At 44.1% G+C, this 19,523-nt stretch overlaps 1 protein-coding gene across 6 annotated transcripts in view; it reads left to right on the top strand.

Annotated features, from left to right (window-relative positions):
* Nucleotides 1-19,523, top strand: part of LOC115479302 — a 59,505-nt gene that overhangs the window by 34,969 nt on the left and 5,013 nt on the right. For 4 of the 6 annotated variants that reach the window (XM_030217163.1, XM_030217165.1, XM_030217168.1 and 1 more), the window contains 4 exons: nucleotides 1,655-1,800; nucleotides 7,115-7,222; nucleotides 16,472-16,607; nucleotides 16,730-16,836. In XM_030217163.1, coding sequence (XP_030073023.1) covers nucleotides 1,655-1,800; nucleotides 7,115-7,222; nucleotides 16,472-16,607; nucleotides 16,730-16,836 — 497 coding nt within the window. Of the gene's footprint in view, nucleotides 1-1,654; nucleotides 1,801-7,114; nucleotides 7,223-16,471; nucleotides 16,608-16,729; nucleotides 16,837-19,523 lie in introns of those variants that run through there. The other 2 variants (XM_030217166.1, XM_030217167.1) reach the window with 2 other exon arrangements.

Genomic DNA, 19,523 nt, shown 5'->3' on the forward strand with positions numbered 1-19,523 from the left:
CACTTAATGAATGTGAGCAGGGGTTCGAAAGGTATTCATTTAATTTACTATAGAGTTTGGATGCCTTCTTATTACCTTTACACACAAGTTGACAGAGGAAGAAAAGGTCAGAGGTAGAGGATGGGGTAGGTGATGTAATTGGATAACTGAGTAAAAGCAAAGGTGTAGCTGAGACTATGACGCATACTGGTGCAGAAGGATACCATATAGAAGATTTAAGTCTGCTAGAGGTAGCATACTACCGTTTTAGAGATAACTTGGGAAATTGACCATAAACTGATAGCCCTCCTTATGCTAATGTTAGCATGGGTTCAGTACGGTAGTTTTAGCTGCATACGTCTCAATATTGAGCCTGCAGGCCACCATAGGCTAAAAAATCAGAACATTCAGCAGCAGTATCCCAATAGCTTTTTTTTTGCTGTCCTAAGATAGCCAGATAGTTATTCAGGTAGCAGAGCTGAAAATTGCCAGTACCTGAATAACTCTGGTCTCTGCCCCGGTTCTGCTCTAGTAACACTCAACACTATCTGTAAAGATATTCAAATACACTTACCTGGGCAGCAGGTGCTGCTACCAGTGGCATAGCCATGCGGGGGGGCCTCGGGAGCCTGGGCTCCCTCACCTTTGGCTCGGGGCCCCTCTGCCTTCGTGGCTAGCATGGATGCTAAGCCCTGCCAGCTACCTGCAGCGGCACTTAATTCATTCAGCCTCATGCTTTTCTAACTGAGCATGCGCGGAAGAGCCGGCATTAGCAGCTGAAACACGCCTTGCATGAATTAAATGCCGCTGCAGGTGTGACCCAGGCGGGAGATGTCTTTGGCAGGTGGGGCTTGGTATCCCTGCCAGTAAAGGTAATATTGCAGTGGATGGCGAGTGGCAAGCAGCTGGGGGAGGGGGGAAATATTGGGACCCCCCAGTCCATTTTTCCCCAAAAATGAATTTCTGGCTATAACCCTGGCTGCTACTCAAATAAATCCTTTAAAAAATCAACCCCCAAAATTTGGACTGTCTCTGATTCCCCTTCTTTTGGGGGAGGGAGGAATATGTTACATTATACTATGTTGATATAGAGGCAAACGGTTGGTTTATCTTTTAAGAGAAGGAAACAGTTCTTGTCTATCTGTGACCCTTATATTTATTCTCTTTTACCTAAAGCCCGGAGTCTAATTTTAAACACGTTGTTACTCTTTGGGGGGGGGTTGGGCATCTGAGTGACTCCTCCCCTTTTTAATGGAGGGAGGGATTAGGGTGGGGTGGTTGCATATGTTGAGAGGCGCCACTATTTTGGAGAAGGGCTATAAGAACCAAGGCCCTTCTCTAACCTCTGTCTTGTTGGGATATATCATGCTTTGCTTTGAATTGTCTTGTTCTGTTGGAAGTTTTTGTTATCGCTGAAATTTCAGTAAACTAATTTAGACATAAAAATCAACCCCATAGAATATACAGTATATATAGACCATCCAAAAGTCCATGTACTATGTGAATACCAGGGAGATAGACAATGATCAAATAAAACTTGATGACATCACTGATGTAAACTTAAGCCTTCTCAAGCTTAAATGAGAGGGATCATTCTTCATACTGTACCCCTAACACATTTCAAGTTTCATATTCTTTAATAATATCTGTTCCTAAAATTATACTTTTGTCACAGAGAACTGTATCTTAATGGAAACTACTTGCAGTGTTCAGGAGCAGTAGAACTCATTACCCCGATATCAACATATGCACAGGGCCTTGCAGCAGAGAGAGACACTGCCCCAGAGACCAGCACTGATTTTGCCCATCAAATACTTGAAGGTGAGACTACCTTGCATAATTCTGTAAGTAGAGGAAAAAGGCTTGTGGGAATTGTGGTAAAGAGACGCTGGGTAATGGCAGCTGTGTAGCCCCAGATTACTTAAGGTTTTCCCAATAACATGGCTTGGGGGTTTTGATATTGTTTCTGGACATTAAGGGGTCCTTTTACTAAGGTGTGCTGAGAAATAGCCTGCGCTATTGTAGGCATGTGTTTTGGATGCGCAGAGATCCATTATTCAGCTCGCCTATAAAAAAGGCCTTTTTGGGGGGCAGAAAATGGACGTGTGGCAAAATAAAAATTGGAGCGCATCCATTTTGGGTCTGAGACCTTACCGCCACCCATTCAGTTAGTGGTAAGGTCTCACGCGTTAACCGGGCAGTAATCATCAACGTGCGTATACTGCCAATTACTTGCCTGGTTAGCGCCGCGAGTTCAAAAATAAAAAATATTTTCGGACACACATAAAAAATGTAATTACCAACTGGGCCAACTGGTAGCTGGGGGGGGGGGGGTAGTTCCAAATTGATGCGCGTTGGCGCCTGCATAGCTTAGTAAAAGGGCCTCTGAGTGTTTTCAGATAAGATGTGTTCTATTGCATTTTGAATCTAGGAGACCACATGATCAGACGCAATGTTGTTTCACAAGGGGAAAATCTTGCCAAACAAATTTAGGAAATGATGGGAGGATGGTATTTGATATACCACCTTTCTGTGGTTACAATCAAAGTGGTTTACATATTATGTGCAGGTACTTATTTTATACCTTGGCCAATGGAGGATTAGGTGACTCGCTCAGAGTCATAAGGAGCTGCAGTGGGAATTGAACCTGGTTTGATCCTTTTTTTATGACATGACCATAGGAATAGATAGATGTAATACATGTGGCTGTCTGGATTTCAGTAAACCTTGCATGCTGCAGTGTCAGGTGAACAGCTGAGACAGGAGCATGTAAGGAGTGGAGAACGCAGACAGCTCTTAAGCCCCTGCCCCAAATATTAAAAAATCATACTATGTTTGTGCAGGAAGAGAAGAATTAAAAAATGCAAAGGTATAAGGAGTGGAAAGAGGACAAGGAGGGAAGAGGAAGAAGAAGAATTAGGGGAATATCAGAGCATGCGGGAAGAGTGTGATGTAAATGGGCTGATGGGGAAGACAAACTAGTGAAGAAGAAAGATGTAGCATGCATGGGCTGAAGTGGGAGCAAGAGGATATGGTGTAGACCAGGGACATAGGGTGGAGGAAGAGACTGGCAAGAATTTAAGTATTTCTCTAGCTTTTGATTTGGCCATGAGTTGTTTCTGAATCTATATTACCTGACCTATTCTTCACATTTAGAAAAGGACGGGTCATTCAAACTTTCAACCATTTGTATTTTGTTTTCCCTTTCCTTTCATTTTTTTTTTACATGGTTGGGACGGGGGTGGGTGGGTAATTATTGTTGAGTTTATGAGTTCAGCACCCCTAATCATTTTAAAAAGTAAGCTGTTATATTGAGCTGGAGAGGAGTGGCAGAAGGGAGTCATTTTGGATCATAGCTCAGAGCGAGGGCAGGAGATGGGATTTAGTCTGGTAAGGGGAGAGGCTGTTTTTGGATTAAAATTCAGGATGGTGGGAGAGGGGTTTATTTTTGGATCAGGTTTCAAGGAGTATGAGAGAAAGGCATAAAGTGCAAGCAGGAATTTGCACCACCTTGAGTGACGGGAAAAATCTGTGTGTGTAAACTATGAGCAATTTCCATGTGTAAAATATTTTTTACACACAATAACTGGCTACTATAAAATTGGTGTACTTAAGGATACTGTTGCTATATAAACCAATCAGATCAAATCCTTAAGAGTTTCTGTATCGTAGTGTCTTCCTTTTTATTAGGAGGAAAAGCCTCACGTGTCGTGATACACCTCCGCTATTTGCAGTTAAACTGTCACACATATGCGGGGCATTTCACTAGCATCATCGGCATAAAAACCTCCCATCTGTTGTTTCTTAATTCTCTATCGAATTATCATTAAAGTCTGATATTGATATCTTAAACAGTTCTCCAGTTCAATACTGTCCACAGCCAACTGTGGCCAGAGTTTCAGGATCTTCTTCAGGGTACGTGGTTGTGTGACTGTTCTAAAGCACAAACAGATACATATATGAATATACGAATCAGTCTATCAATGCTTCCCATTAACAGTCTCTACAAAACGGTTGTAACCTCACTTCTCTGCTACTATCACTCTTACTTCAGTCAGACTCCAGAAATATGGAGCTCCACCCTTACATTGATGTCAGACGCCAACTTATGTTCCAGCCAATCGGTGTACCCGGGTACTTCACCAATCGTAGGTCTTGTTCCTACTAGGCCAGCTAAATACAATACACCCACGTGGGTTAAATATAAGAATTGAGTGGAACCACTTCTTCTGAGTGATTTTCTCTTTTAGGAGATTTTTTCAGACCCAAAGATTTCCCCAAAGACACTATGATAGAGATTGACTCCTTTCAACACAAGTAAATTTTTTTTTAAGCCAGGCTTATATTTTGAAAAGGGCGCCTAGTAGGAACAAGACCTATGATTGGTGAAGTACCCGGGTACACCGATTGGCTGGAACAGAAGTTGGTGTCTGACATCACTATAAGTGGGGAGCGCCATATTTCTGGAGTCTTATCGAAGTAAGAGTGATAGTAGCAGAGAAGTGAGGTTACATCCGTTTTGTAGAGACTGTTAATGTGAAGCATTGATAGACTGATTCATATATTCATATATGCATCTGTTTGTGCTTTAGAACAGTCACGCAACCACGGACCCTGAAGAAGGACCCGAAACTCTGGCCACAGTCGGCCGTGGACAGTATTGAACTGGAGAACTGTTTAAGATAAGTCTAATTAGAAGTATATCAATATCAGACTTTAATGATAATTCAATAGAGAATTAAGAAACAACAGATGGGAGGTTGTTATTTTTTTGTTACATTTGTACCTTGCGCTTTCCCACTCATGGTAGGCTCAATGCGGCTTACATGGGGCAATGGAGGGTTAAGTGACTTACCCAGAGTCACAAGGAGCTGCCTGTGCCTGAAGTGGGAATCAAACTCAGTTCCTCAGTTCCCCAGGACCAAAGTCCACCACCCTAACCACTAGGCCACGATGATGCTAGTGAAATGCCCTGCATATGTGTGACAATTTAACTGCAAATAGTGGAGGTGTATCACGACACGTGAGGCTTTTCCTCCTAATAAAAAGAAGACACTACGATACAGAAACTCTTAAGGATTTGATCTGATTGGGTTACTATAAAATTGGACCAGAGTCGTGCATGTAAAACAGTAAACATACAGAAACTTAGTGCTCACTTTTATGTGATATACACATAGACATTCCTGAGTGGAGAGTAAGTGGAGCGGGGTGGAACTTCAGTTTCCAAGCATACTTTATATAAAATATCTGTGTATGCACATACTGCCAGATTCTATATAGGTTGCCCAAATTTGGGCCCAGATCCTAGATCTACACACAAACTAATTAGTCAGTTAGGTGCTAACAATTATTGGATTGAACGAGCACTTAATTGACATTAATTAGGAGTTAAACATGGATCTGCCCTACGCCACATTCTATAACGTGCTTGTCTAAATTTCATGGTGCACAACTCCAAAGGGGGTGTGGCCATGGGAAGGGCATGGGTGGTTCAGGAGCATTCCCAGAAATTACCCGTGATGTTAGAGAATACCTGCATTTGTGTGCCTAACTGTCATCAGTTGGGTACCAGCATTTACACCAGCTTTTGGCAGTCATAAATGCTCGCACCCAAAGTTAGGCACGAAATGCACTGTAAGCTAGTATTCTGTAAAGGTCATTCCATGCAGAGCACCCTGTACAGAATACTAGCTTAGCCCAGATCATCCTGGCACCTAACTTTATTGAATCTAGCTCATAGAGGGATCCTTTTACTAAGGAATGCTAGCGTTTTTAGCGTGCACTAAAAATTAGCACGTGCTAAACACTAGAGACACCCATAGGAATATATGGGTGTCTCTAGCGTCTAAAATAGGCGCATTTTCAGAAAATGTTTAGAGCTCTGTTATTAAAATTATCCCAAGAAAACAAATAGGCGATCGATCTACAAGATCCAGCATGGAAAAAAGAAGCAGTAGATCTAAAAACAAAACTCCGTGATGTACAAAATGTTCAATTTATTCACCACTAAAATAAATACATAAATAATTAAAAGCCCGACACGGCCATAACTCTGAGGAGAGAGTAGTTTAAAACCGGTAGGTGAAGCATACTGTCAACACCGCTGGGCTCTGTTTTAAGCCCCTGACCCAGCCCTTTGAGAGAGCGAAACTTGACTGTTTCAGGCTTTTAATTATTTATGTATTTATTATTTTAATGGTGAATAAATTGAACATTTTGTACATCTCTGAGTTTTTTTTTTAGATCTACTGCTTTTTTTTCTGTTTAAAATTATCCTTACATGTCCATTTTTTTTAAACTCAAACGTATGTGCATAGTCTTTTTCCTCCAGAGGAGATATGCACCAGCACTGCCAGTTAAGGGGCCCTTTTAGTAAGGTGTGCCGAAAAATGGGCTGTGCTAGTGTAGGTGCGTGCAGATCCATTTTTCAGTGCCCTTGTAAAAAAGGCCTTTTAAAAAATATTTTGCCAAAAATGGACGTGCAGCAAGATAAAAATTGGCACGCGTCCATTTTGGGTCTGAGACCTTGCCACCAGCCATTGACTTAGCGGTAAGGTCTAACACATTAACCATGTGGTAATCATCTATGCACATAGAATGACGATTACCACCTGGTTTCTGCCGCGCCAGAAAATAAAAATTATTTTCCGGCACACGTAGCAGATACACATCAAAAATGAAATTACCGCAAGGGCCACGTGGTAGCAGTGCAGTAACTCCAAACTGATGCACATTGGGTGCGCATAGGTACCTACGCGGCTTAGTAAAAGGGCCGCTAAGTGCCAACAAATATCCCCTCCCAGCCCACTCAGTGTGGCTTCAGCAGGCAGGAGCCTCTCCTGCCCAGTTAATCCCTTTTGAATATGATTCCATAGGTTTCCCACGTCCAGATGTAATGAATTTGGGTTCTACTTGCAAGTGGGCTGGGTGCTTTTCTGCTTAAGGTAAAGGCATTCACCAGTGAACCAGCATTGACAAGTCTTCTATGTCCCTCTTTTAAAATATAAAACAGAGTCCTCCAAACTCCCTTTCTGTCATTCCAAAATAAAAACTTGAGTCCAGAAAGAAGCCGTAGCCTCCATCAGATTTGTTATACTTGCAATTAACTGGTTACATTTTTATTTTTAACCAGCAACTGGAAGTACAGGGATTTATACTGCAGTTTCAAGCTTAAACGTGGTTCCTGAAAAACCTCAACATGCAATATCAGATGGCAACGAGGACAAAAAGAAAAGGAAAGGTATCCAGACTTAGTGAGTTTAATATCCATCCTCGATCCTTAATCATTCCAGGTAATCAAGAACAACACTGCTCAAGAAACAAAATCTTAATTGAATAAATAGTGGTGAATTGGCATCACTGTGCAACGAAGATTTATTACAGAATGGTAAAGGGTGGAAATCCTTGAAACAAATAGCTCGCTAAGACTTATCTGCATGAATTGCATCCCAATATTTTGGCTTAGATTCACAGAGAAACTTTTATAATCTGATCTGATGTACATCAAGAAACGTGCCAGTGAACTGTAGCTATGCTCAGTGGAGCCCACAAAGCACAGATGGATCAATATTCAAAAGCACTTATCCATGGAGGGGCAGCCAGAGGTTCTCAACCCAGTCCTTGGGACACACCTAGCCAGTCAGGTTTTCAAGATACCCACAATGAATATGCATGAGATAAATTTGCATGCACTACCTCTATTGTATTTGCTGTGGGTATCCTGATAACCTGACTGGCTAGGCGTGTCCGAGGACTGGGTTGAGAATTCCTGCACTATGCAGATAAGACAGAGCTTCCTAGTTAACCCAGTTCCAGGAGAGAGACTGTTTGACTAGTTCTGGTTTTAAACTTATATCCCAGATCAGTGTGGAATTTGTAGTCTCTGATTCTACCCATTGAAATCATTGCTGCACATCGCATAATTTATTAGTCTGTGGTTGGCAGAAATCCAGAACCAAGCTAAAATCTCCCTCCTGTAACTGAGTAACTTAGGAGAGCTTCCATCTGTGAATTTTCTGCAGCACTATCCTCTTAGAGCCAGGGTGGAACAAGGACAGACTGGGGGTATTCTGCCTAACTGTACAGATAGTTGGTGATATTCAGCCACTATCCCTACAGACATGTGGATTAATTTAGGCCAGCAAAAAGGCTGTCCTAACTTATACCCTATTGCTATATGCATAGCAGCTGAATATTTATTTATTTGGATTTTGCTCAAACCTTTTCAGTAGTAACTCAAGGTGAGGATCACAGTCTAATTTTGTACATGAGGCAGTGGAAGGTTAAGTGACTTGCCCAAGATCAGAAGGAGCAGCAGTGGGATTTAAACCGGGCACCTTTGGATGTTAAGACTGGTGCTCTAATCACAAGGCTGCTCTTCCACTCCCACTCACTATGGAGGCCATTCTGTAACTGTTTCTATACATCAGCAAAAAAAAAACAGTGGGAAGTAGACCTTGTACTCCAGAGATGGAAGAGACAAGTGGTGAAGTTTAGATGAAGGTTTATTGATGGAAGCCTCGACAAAGTGCTATGTTTCACCCACGGGAGTCTTGTTTCAATTATGTATGCAAAAATCTTTGCTTAAAAGCAATATTGCAGACATCGTATTGGTCTTAAAAAGAGCTTTGGTTAAAAGCTCCGTAAGCTCTTCTGTGTATTACTCGAAAAGAACGGTGAAACGATTTTTGCATACAGAATTGAAACAAGATTCCTGAGGCAGGCCTGTGGCCAAAACACAGTACTGTATTGAGTCTTCGATCAATAAACCTTCTTATAAACTTCACCAATTGTCTCTTCCATCTCTGGAGTGCAGGGCCTATTTCCCACAATTTGTTTGCTTTGTACTTTAGTCGTGGGGTTTCAGTGTTCCTCCGCTTTGGCAGATTTTCACTGAGCTATACATCAGCACCCAGAGGGTGCCTCTTAGGTGCATATTCTATAAGGAAAAGTAGGCACCTGTTTTCCTTTACAGGATCTTAGTGTAGCTGGATATATACGCACACATATGCGCTTAGATGTGAACACTTCTGCCAACGATGGAGCTGGGTCAGTGTGTGTGGACCTAAGTGCTGGTGATACGCACTTACCCCCAGATTCTATATAAGGCATGGCAATTAGTGCATGTTAAAGTGTGCGCATGGCCAATTTACGTGCACTACTCAATTGAATAAGGAGCCAGTTAGTCACGATAATTGGCCAAGAACAACAAATTGTCATTACTAATTGGCAATAATTAGAATTTACGTGCGCTTCTTTTAAGGTGTATTCTAAAAAAAAGGCGCATTTAAATTCCAATGCATGCAGCTAAAAAAGGGGCGAAACCATCGGAGGAGTGTAGGCATATCGGGGGGGGGGGGGGTCAATTACATTTACACACATTGTTATAGAATTTGGGGGAACGTGCATACATTTAGGTGTGGGCATTTACACCAGGTTTTCAGTGGCGTAAATGTACGCGCATTCTCCCTGCCTATGCACTATTCTGTAAATCGTGTCTTACTATTGACATGGTTTATAGAATAGTACTACGGGCGTTATTCCAACGCGCCTACATATAAGACACCTTATATAGGATCCGGCCCTTAATTTATAGTGTTCTCATCAGTTATATGTGTAAATGTATGTCCTGCCCATGAGCACACCCACTTGTAAAATATGCATTATCACAGATATATGCATAATTTATAGAATACAGCTTAGGTGCATATCTGTATACCAAGTGATTATTCAGCCAGTGTGATTCAGGACCATTCATCGCTTTCTGTTCGAAAACATAGGCCACCATTTACTAAGGCATGCTCACATTTTTAGCGTGTGCTAAATGTTAAAGACGCCAATGCATTCCTATGGGCATCTCTAATGTTTAGCGTGCGCACTAAAAACGTGAGCGCGCCTTAGTAAAAGGGGGCCATAGTTTGTTAATGTCACAACTGTCAGGAATGGTGAGCCCTTGAACCAAAGCCGGAGCTTTGGCAGACAAATCACCTGGGCTGGCACAGGCAGGAATCAGAACAGACTGAACTAAGGTAAACTAACAGACTCAATAAGGCAGGACAGAGGTAACTAAACACAATAGACAAAACAAGGACTGGATCCAGACGAGGCAAGGAAAAGATGGCAAAGGGGCCAGAACTGGAACCCAGACAGGACAAGGCAAGACTCAAAACTGGATTAAAACTGGACCCAGAAATGCAAGACAAGGCAACACACGGAAGTAGATTAAAACTGGGTCCAGAAAAGGGCAAGGCAAGAACTGGATCCTGACAGGACTAGACTGAAAGAGACAAAACAAAGCACAACTAGACAGGCAAGACAGGGCAGGAGCTAGGCAACAGAATAACAGAAGTAAGACAATACGCAAGGCAGGAACAGGATTCAGGATTCTCAAACAGGCTTGGCTGGAACAGGATTCTGGAATGGGCTTGGCTTGACTGGATTCTGGAACGGTCTTAGCTTGGATGGAACCGGATTCTGGAACGGGACTTGGCTTCACTGGAACAGGAGTCTGAAAGGGACTTGGCTTGACAGGGAACAGGATACTGAAAGGAACATGGCTTGAAAGAGAGCAGGGACAGAAACTAGCTCAAACACATAGCAGGGGCAGAACCTGGCTCAAACACACAACAGGAACAGAACTTAGCAGAAACAGAGCTCAAGAGCCAGGAAGCAAACATAGCAGGCAAAGGATTAAGCAGACTAAGGGAAGACAAACAAACAAACAAACAAACAACAAAGCAATGTGCTTACCAGCATCCACAGCTGGAAGGGAAAGGCCAGGCAGATTGAGAGGCAGCAGACACACCTGCATAGCACTGAGGTAATTAGGGACAATGCTGGCTTCTACAGACTCTCAGAATTAACAGACAAAAACTACACACAAAGGAAACAGAACAGGGAAAATGGGAACAGAGCTTGGCTAAGCACAAAGATTGGCTTAAACATGGAGCTTAACTACAGCAAGAGTCAAAAGCAGGGCTAGACTAAAACCAGAAACCAAGGGCAGGGTGTGGCTGAAGAGCCAGGCCTTCAGGATCAAGGTTTAAAAGCAAACTCACAGAAACAAAACAAAGCATTGAAACACAAGGCTCAGGAAAACACAGAATAGACCTTCAGGAGCAAGACTCAGGAACAAAGCCAAGCAGGTATATGACCTATACAGAGGCAAATTAAGAGACCCCTTGCAAAGGTCACAGAGGAAAGCTCCCTGGGTCTTATAAAGGAGTAGGCTGATGATGTCACAAGTAGGAAATGAAGCAGAAGCAGGGAGACCAAAGAGAGGCTTGGCTAACAGGAAGAACAACAACAGGAAATAAAGCAGAAGCAGGGAGACCAAAGCGAGGCTTGGCTTACAGGAAGAACAACAATAGGGAAAAAGGCAGACTGGAGAGGTCGCTAGATACAGAGAAACAGTAGGTCTGAACATAAGGGCACGGCCACAACCGTGACAGTTAATGTGTTGAACAAGTTGCCACTTCAGTAGAGACTTTGGACTGTTGGAGGTGATTTAAATGGGCCAGGAATCATTATTCTACTATACTTAACCAGATAGTGCTGCTGAATATCAGCTCTGACTGCTGCTGCACTCTCTGGTTAGTGCTGGACCTAGTTTTAGGCATAGGCAATGTAGGTAACTGCCTCTGGCACCCAAGTTCTGGTAGGCACAGGAGTGTTACTCAAGCTGCCATGCCTCAATCAACGACCAGTCCCAGAGCAGCAGCAACAAATGTATTTGCAAGATTCAGTACAGGCCCTACAAAGCTCTGCTCCACATGTGTGGGAAGAGAGGGCAGAGCATCTTAGAACCTGTCTAGAGTGCATACAAAAAACAGGGCTTGCAGGCAAATATATTTCAAATATATTTGCCAGTGCTATTGCTGTTCTGGTACTGAGAAGTTAAGAGGATGAGGAGAAGGGAGGAGAAAAGCATCTCTCCCCTCCCCTTACCCATTGTCTATGGGCACTTACTGGGGGATGATCAGAAGCAAACATCGGTGCTAGAGGCTGTTAGCGCCATACTAGCGCCTGCATTTGCTAACGCCCCATGATCAGAGTCCCCAAGAGCGTGAAACAATGCGCTCGCGGGCTCTGAACGCAACTAGCATGCAAATGAATGCAAAACATGGCACTTAGTGCAAATGCATGCTAAACCTATTCATCCCCAATAATCAGTGACCAGTGCGCCAAAGACTGGGTTGCTGGCTGCGGCAAACCCTACATCAGCTCCGAGCTGGCGTTAGGATTTGCAGACCATTGGGGAGGAATGGTGAGCCCTGTCCAGCATGCATTTCCATGCTAGACGGCCCCCATTCCCCACAAAGAAGCAACCCCCAAGGAACCGATGACCTCCCCCCCCCAGCAACAGGGGGCTGGTGATCCGATGAACCTCCGGTCCACCAAACGACCCCCTTCCCCAGGTTCAAGGAGGGCTGGAGATCCGGTGGGTCTCCAGCCCCCCCCAACTCCCCTCAGCATTTTTAAAAGGTCCCTGGTGGCCCAGTGGGCAATCGACCTTTCCCCAGTGACAGTGGGACTGGAGGTCCGACGGACCTCCAGTCCCCTCGACACAGTTCGGGGAGGGCTGGAGATCCGGTGGGTCTCCAGACCCCCCAACCCCCTAGCATTATCAAGGGGCCCCTGGTGGTCTAGTGTCAATCCCCCTACCCCCACCTCCTCCTACCTTGAGTTGGAGGAGGGAGGTAGCCTGCCTGCCTCCTCTTCCTTCGACGATGCCTGCAAAAGGGTATCCTGGGATTTGCTGGGTGGGGCTTCATACCATATAAGAGGAGGGAGGCAGGCTACCTTCCTCCTCCAACTCAAGGTAGGGGGTGGTGGGGGTAGGGGATTGATGCTGGACCACCAGGGACCTCTTGTTAATGCTAGGGGCTTGGGGGGGGCTGAAGACCCACCGATCTCCAGTCCTCCCTGAACTGTGTCGGGAGAGGTGTCGGGGGAACTGGAGATCCGGCAGACCTCCAGACCCCTTGTCGCTGGGGGGGGGGGGGGGGTCGGTCGCCCACTAGGCCACCAGGGACCTTTTAGAAATGCTGAGGGGATTTAGGGGGTGCTGGAGACCCACCAGATCTCCAGCCCTCCTTGAACCGGGGGGGGGGGGGTTGTCGGGGGGACCAGAGGTCTGCTGGACCTCCAGCCCCTGTTTTGCCTTGCTTGAGACAGGGGTAGTTGTGGGTCTGGTGGTCCCATGGACCTCCAGCTCCTGTGTTTGAGAGGTCTGGGCTTTTGACAGCCTGGACCTGTCAAACAAGTGCGGGAGGATTGTGCTGAGCGCATGCTTAGGCACAATTCTCCCGCACTTCTACTCCATGATCAGAGATAATTGCGTGCTTAAATTTGCATGTCATTATCTCTAATCATAGGTCTAATAATGCCCAGCGCTGTTCCAGTGCTATTTTTAGAGCACTGTTTGGAACAGCGCAGGGCTTTTGATCATCTGGGTCTTAGGAAGAAATCGTGGCCCTGCTGGTAGTCAAACAAAATTGTCTTCATCTTGGACTGATATAGTTAGATCTATTGTGACAAGATGGTCTAGTGTTGAGGGCATTCCTCTTTCTACGTGAAATGGAGAACTTGGGTTGGTGAAGGCTCCCAGGAAACTGTTCTTGGAGAACCTCAAGCACTGGCATCACCTGTTCCTTTATGGGAGACAACTTTGCCAGGTCCACAAAAAAATTCTTTATAAATTCCTCATGGCAATTTTCTTATGCTTCGGTTAGGGACAGCAGTCTCTGGAGTTAAAATTTCTCAGGAGGGCCTGGATAATGGCTCATTTGCTTCCAGAGTATTCTGCATTATACCAGCTGCACTGAATATCTCTGCACCAGGCACCCTTTCTTGATCTTTTATGCACAGCTTGATTTGATTTTGATTTATTAACTTTATATACTGTTTAACACAGCCAAGAGCGCAATTTCTATGCAGTGTGAACTGTACACAAAGTTCTCTAGTGCTGCAGTCTGCTGAGACTTCTGTGCCACTGCTACAATAAATCAAAATGAACACAAAAGCCTCCCTTATGACTGAGTGAAAAAACTTCAGTGATCAGACATGTTAAGCTAAGTGCTAGACACTATTAAACTTTATAAAAATAGTCATTTTCTATAGACCAATAATTAGATAGATAGCTAGATAGAGATATATTTTTATATACATGCCATTTTCATTTGTTGGTGCAATGGTCTTGAGTCCCTTTGGGTGCATTTCTGGACTATTTAATCTTTGGAGATAATTTCAATCTATCATAAGGGATGCTTCGTGTATTTTGTTGGGGTTTTTTTTTTTGTCTTTTGTGCCAGCAGCTTATGCAAGATCATGGCTGCCTTCTGCATCAGGGATCCCACTTTTAAAAATTTTTTTGGTGTTCTTAGCCTCTGAAAGATGTCTATTGCAATGCATCTCCTTCTCTGCTTTCCTTGAAGAGGAACTAGCCCCTTGGGTTGTGGCATTGTCTTTCTTCTCCAGTAACAGGCAAAGCCTCTGGGACACTTTTCTCAAATTTTTAAAATACATTTTGAGTTTCTTCGATGGTGCATAGGACCGTAAGAGTAAACTTTTCAGAATGGTTGAAATTCCAAACTCAATACAAACTGCCCTTCCCTAGCACAGTAAAAGAGTTTGCTCAGTATTGGAAGTGTTCAAGCACCCACTGAACCAGTATCTATCTAAGAGAGTATCTAGATGAGGTCTAAAGGTCCTCCATCCTGTAGCTTCTGAAGCATCTTACTTTCGCCAACATCATGGTGTAGTAGGGGCAATTAGGGAGATCATGGTCCAGATCCAGAGAGCAATAGCATTTTGGTGGGTCTCCATGTTGGTTATGTTCCACCTGCAGGAGCGGTTCATGAAGGCCCCAAGCATGGCAAACATCTGGTTAACAAGATCAAATGTGGTTTTGGAGGAGAGACATTTGTTTCAGTTTGTAAAGATGGGGGCAAGGGGAGCTCAGAGAAAAGAAGCATAAGAGAGCAAAAGGGAGAAAACCCAATTGCGTTTTTAAAAAAATTATAAGCAAGCACACAACTTGTGATGTAGTGATTGCATGAGAAGGTTTGCACATGATCAGAAAAGCCTTGTAAGTCTATCCATGTCAGCTTCTTGGAATGATGCCACCCACTTATGTGGTGGATTCCTCCTGCTTGTCAACAAATAATCCACCTTTCCATTCCATCCCTAGATCTTCATGCTTCACACCCTCTTAGGGTTGTCAACTGATGCCAGTTGACTTAGTTCTGGGTTTACCCCATTGCTTGCAGCAGGTACTTGTAGTCTTGCTTTTCTTAGGGAAAACAATTGGGACTTGAAAACTGCAAACCCCTGCATGCCTTGGGATAGACTCAGGACTGATTCAATCCTGTCAACAGTTGGCAGCACAACTCCTTCCTTGTCACCCCTCCCCCCCCTTCACCTTGCTTTCAGAGCAGGAGAAATTGTTGGGAGTGGTCCACTTCTGTGTGCTGACAGACTTTGTCTCACCGTCATGCATGGGCTTCCCAATTGGAAAGTAGGTCCATCATAAGAGGCTAGTGAGAATGTGTTGACTTAGGCTCCACTTACTGACAGCTGCTGTCACTGTGCCCCAGGACTGGCTCCATCAGCTTCTCCTGCTTTACGAATAAAGTGAGGAGAAAGGTGGTGGTGGTGGTAGAAACGGCAGCGTGGATGGAGTTTAGTCTTAAGGCTCGCATTCTAGGACTGCATTTATTAGCCACCCTAGCAATCTTGCACTTCTGTACTTTTGGCAGCACAGCCAGTCTGCCTGAGTAGGGGGTGGAAATGCAGCAGACAGTTCTAAAACTGGAGAGAAATGAGAATATGTGCTCGTGAAGCCAGGCCTGGGTGTAAAAAGCATAGACTGGCAACCACTGATACACATACCACATAGTAGCACAGAAATCTCTTCCAGTTGGTATGCCACTCATCACAACATACCAACATCATGAGCATTTTCAAAGCTTGTTATGCCTGATCTACTGATCTTGTGATGCACAAGGACAAGCATAGCTATCCCGCAAGTTTTGAAAATACTATGTAGGGCTGGATGTGCATTTGAAATGTTGCAGCCAAGATCAGGAGGCCTCCCACCTGCACCCACAACCCTCAGGAGATGCAGTAATTAGATTTAGCCAATACCAGGCCCATAAAGGTTATCAACCCTGATGTGTGGGGGAGGGGGAGAGGAGGAAGGTGGGTGGGAAAACAAGCTGAGGCAAGCTGACTTGTCATCCACTACAACTTATTTTGTAAGCAGAGGCAGAAAGAAGACCAATGCAAAATCAGGACTTAAAATCAGCATTTTCTTTAATTTTGCATGTCATCAGTTTTTCATTTAACCTAAATAGTCTGCAAAGAAATTGACTCACACGTGGCAGCCCCCATAAGTTGTTCACAACTTGGTACTTGCATATAGGGGATTACATTTACCTTACCTTTACCAAAAAATTATTTCTAAACTGTTGTTTTATTTGGTTGATAGGAAAAAACAAAAAAAAGAGAGACGCTGCTGTAGTAGGTCCCTGGTTAGCCAAATTACATCTGGCTGATAATGGCATCGATGGACGAGGTGATGAAGGAGAGACTGGAGTCCTGGAGTTCTCCCAGTTGCTAAGTTAGTAAGTCTTTAGAAACACACAGAATGTGAGTTTTAGGCCAGTCTGTAAAGACTGAAATTGCCAAAGACTGAAATGGAGTACTGATGTTAACCCCCGGTCTTCCATCTTTTTTTTGAATGCAGCCTGATCAGGTATTCAGATCACTTGTCTGAGCTGGATCTGGATCATAACTGTATAGGAGAGCTGCCTGCAAATGATATCTTAGAAGCACTGGTGGAGAGAAAAAAAGGTGATGTGTTCATGGGAAAATCTGACTGGAGTGTATAATGTCCAATCAGATTACAAGGGGATTTTATTATTTATTTATTTATTTATTTGCTGCATTTGTATCCCACATTTTCCCACCTATTTGCAGCCTCAATGTGGCTTACATTATGTCGCAAAGGCGGACATTATCTATTGATAGGGTTTGGTAGAAGCCTGCTTGACTCCATGATTTTTTGTTCTTGTTGTTTTTGGGGTAGATATTAAGCGTGGCTTAAATGGGCAGAAGAGGTTCCTGCCCACTTAAACTACACTGAGCTGACCAGCCACCGATGTTCAGTGGCAACTTAACCGGGCATTGCTGCTAAATATCGGCTTCAGCCATTATAGCACTGCCTGGGCTGTGCTGGGCTGAAGTCGGGCCAGTCCTGGAAGTAATGTAGCACCGATGTTATTCGGGTACTCAAGTACCTAACCAATCTTAACTTTGCCCAATCAGGATGGTGCTGAATATCACTGCAGACCCAAATTTTCAGTGCTGGTGCCCAGATGTGGCCAGGCATTGATTGTCCAGGTCTATTTTAGTTGGCATCAATCAGCAAGTAGAAAAAAGCTCACCGCTGCTGGCTGAATATCAGGGGGTTTGTTTTTATATACACTCACACAGAGTGCACATGAGCTGCATTTGATTCCCTAGTCCAAGTGCACCATGGTTAATGGCCATGAGTACTGAGCACAGCAGTCCTGCATCCTTTCAGATCAGCAGTGATGAATTTTGACCTTCTACTCCTATACAATATCAATACTGTCTTCTCTCCCCAGCTACAGCAAGCCTCTGTCCCCACAGCATTCATAGGAGCCAGCTCAGTGGATGCCAGTGGGTGCTGAGCACTCTCAGTATTGAGCAAGGTCTTTCTTTGTGTCCAGGAAGGGGTTGTCTGTATGATGTTTAGCAGCCACAATCATTTTGAAATGTGGGCACCTATCTACAACAGTTTCCTCCCCGACCTTTTCCTTCAGCTGGTATATGAACTTTTCCCTTTCTTGCATCACCCCATGTCATTTCCTGCCCCCCCCCCCCCAAGCGGGACTGTGAGATTTAAGGTGATTCTGCCACTGTGAGGGAGTGTCATTAAGGGGAAATGGTAGTGTCCTATAGACTCCCTTACAGAGACCTTGTGTAATACAAACATCTTAAAAAGCTAGAATATCAGAATTGATGATATGTACCAATAATAACAATTTTAAACAAGCAGCAAGGTTTTAAATACTTTTCTATATGAAATGCTTCAAAAATCATACTTTTGAACAAACAACCAGGTTTTAAGTGTTTTCTAAATGGCAAATAAATGCTAATGTCTTGAAATTGTTATGGTAAAGTATTCCTTAGGAATGGACCCATATAACAAAATGTGCTGTTCCAGAGAAGCTAACAAAACTATGAGAAGGGAAAAGGAGACATGCTGGGTGTCCTTTTCAAGGCCTCCTCAGGGACAGCTGTTGCACTGGGTGGGAGTGTTGATGCCCCCCCAGAAAGAAGCATGGAAATGCCCCTACTGTGGAGAAAGGAGGCATGTTGATAGTGCTCCCTACCACCCCGCAGAGAGGGGATAGGTTATGTAAACTGGGTGTGGGGGAGGGTACCATTAACATGCCCCTTTATCCAGGGACCACCATTAACATAACATAGTATCATAGTAAATGACGGCAGATAAAGACCTGTATGGTCCATCCAGTCTGCCTAACAAGATACTCATTTTAAGTGGTATGTGATACTTTATAGGAATACCCGAACATACCCCAGGAGTGCGCCAACAAAACCTTCCCCTCAAGCTATGGCCCAAAATGTCTATTTCCCTGTTCTATTCCTCTAGGTTTTGCTCTGTATCAGCCCCTCTGCTGATTTCTCTTATGTTCACACATTAGCATTGCACTGTGGTGACCTTGATTTATACACAGGCTAGAGGGGGCGATCCAAGATGGCGGCGTAACAAGTTGTGTGAAGAGACGCTCTGAATCCTGGTTTGGAATACAAATCTTTCTGTGAAAAATGCCGCATTCTAAAAGAAAGGGGGTGACGCGGACAGTTCCCCCACCTACCTCGACTCCCTCGACGATCCAAACAGGCCTCGAACGCTTCTTCGCGCCAGTCTCCCAATCATTCGGAGGTATGGATCCCATAGCGGGGATCTCTGGGGAAGCAGGGACCCTGCTGGGAGAGGAAATATCTCTCTCTCCACCGACAACTATGAAACCTCCGTGTCCAGCGTCAGTAGCGAAACCCGATGAGGAGCGTAGCCCTACCGGAAGTGTTGTGGGCAGAGCTCCCAGTGAGGGTCGGGAGATGCTAGAGCAGACGCTGGGAATAAAGGCAGGAGCCTCAGGACGAACGAAGGAGGTAAATCTAGATATGATATAGACAATGTTGAATAAAATGGATGTGACGTTGCAACAGACTTCAGGAGAAGTCAGCACCTTTGATAAAAAATTTCAAGATTTGAATTCAAAGATAGACCTGATTAAAGGGGAAATAGCAGAAAAAGTAACTGCTCTTCAGCAGAAAGTAGACTCTATTCAAGAATTTAAAAGTGGAGTGATAAAAGATAATCTTGAGATGCGAAGAAAAGTGGAACAAATTGAAAATTTTAATAGGAGACTTAATCTGCGACTATTGAATTTTCCCCAACTCCCTGGGATTAACCCACATGACTT

Source organism: Microcaecilia unicolor, chromosome 10 (genome assembly GCF_901765095.1).
Source record: "Microcaecilia unicolor chromosome 10, aMicUni1.1, whole genome shotgun sequence".
Classification (NCBI taxonomy): domain Eukaryota; kingdom Metazoa; phylum Chordata; class Amphibia; order Gymnophiona; family Siphonopidae; genus Microcaecilia; species Microcaecilia unicolor.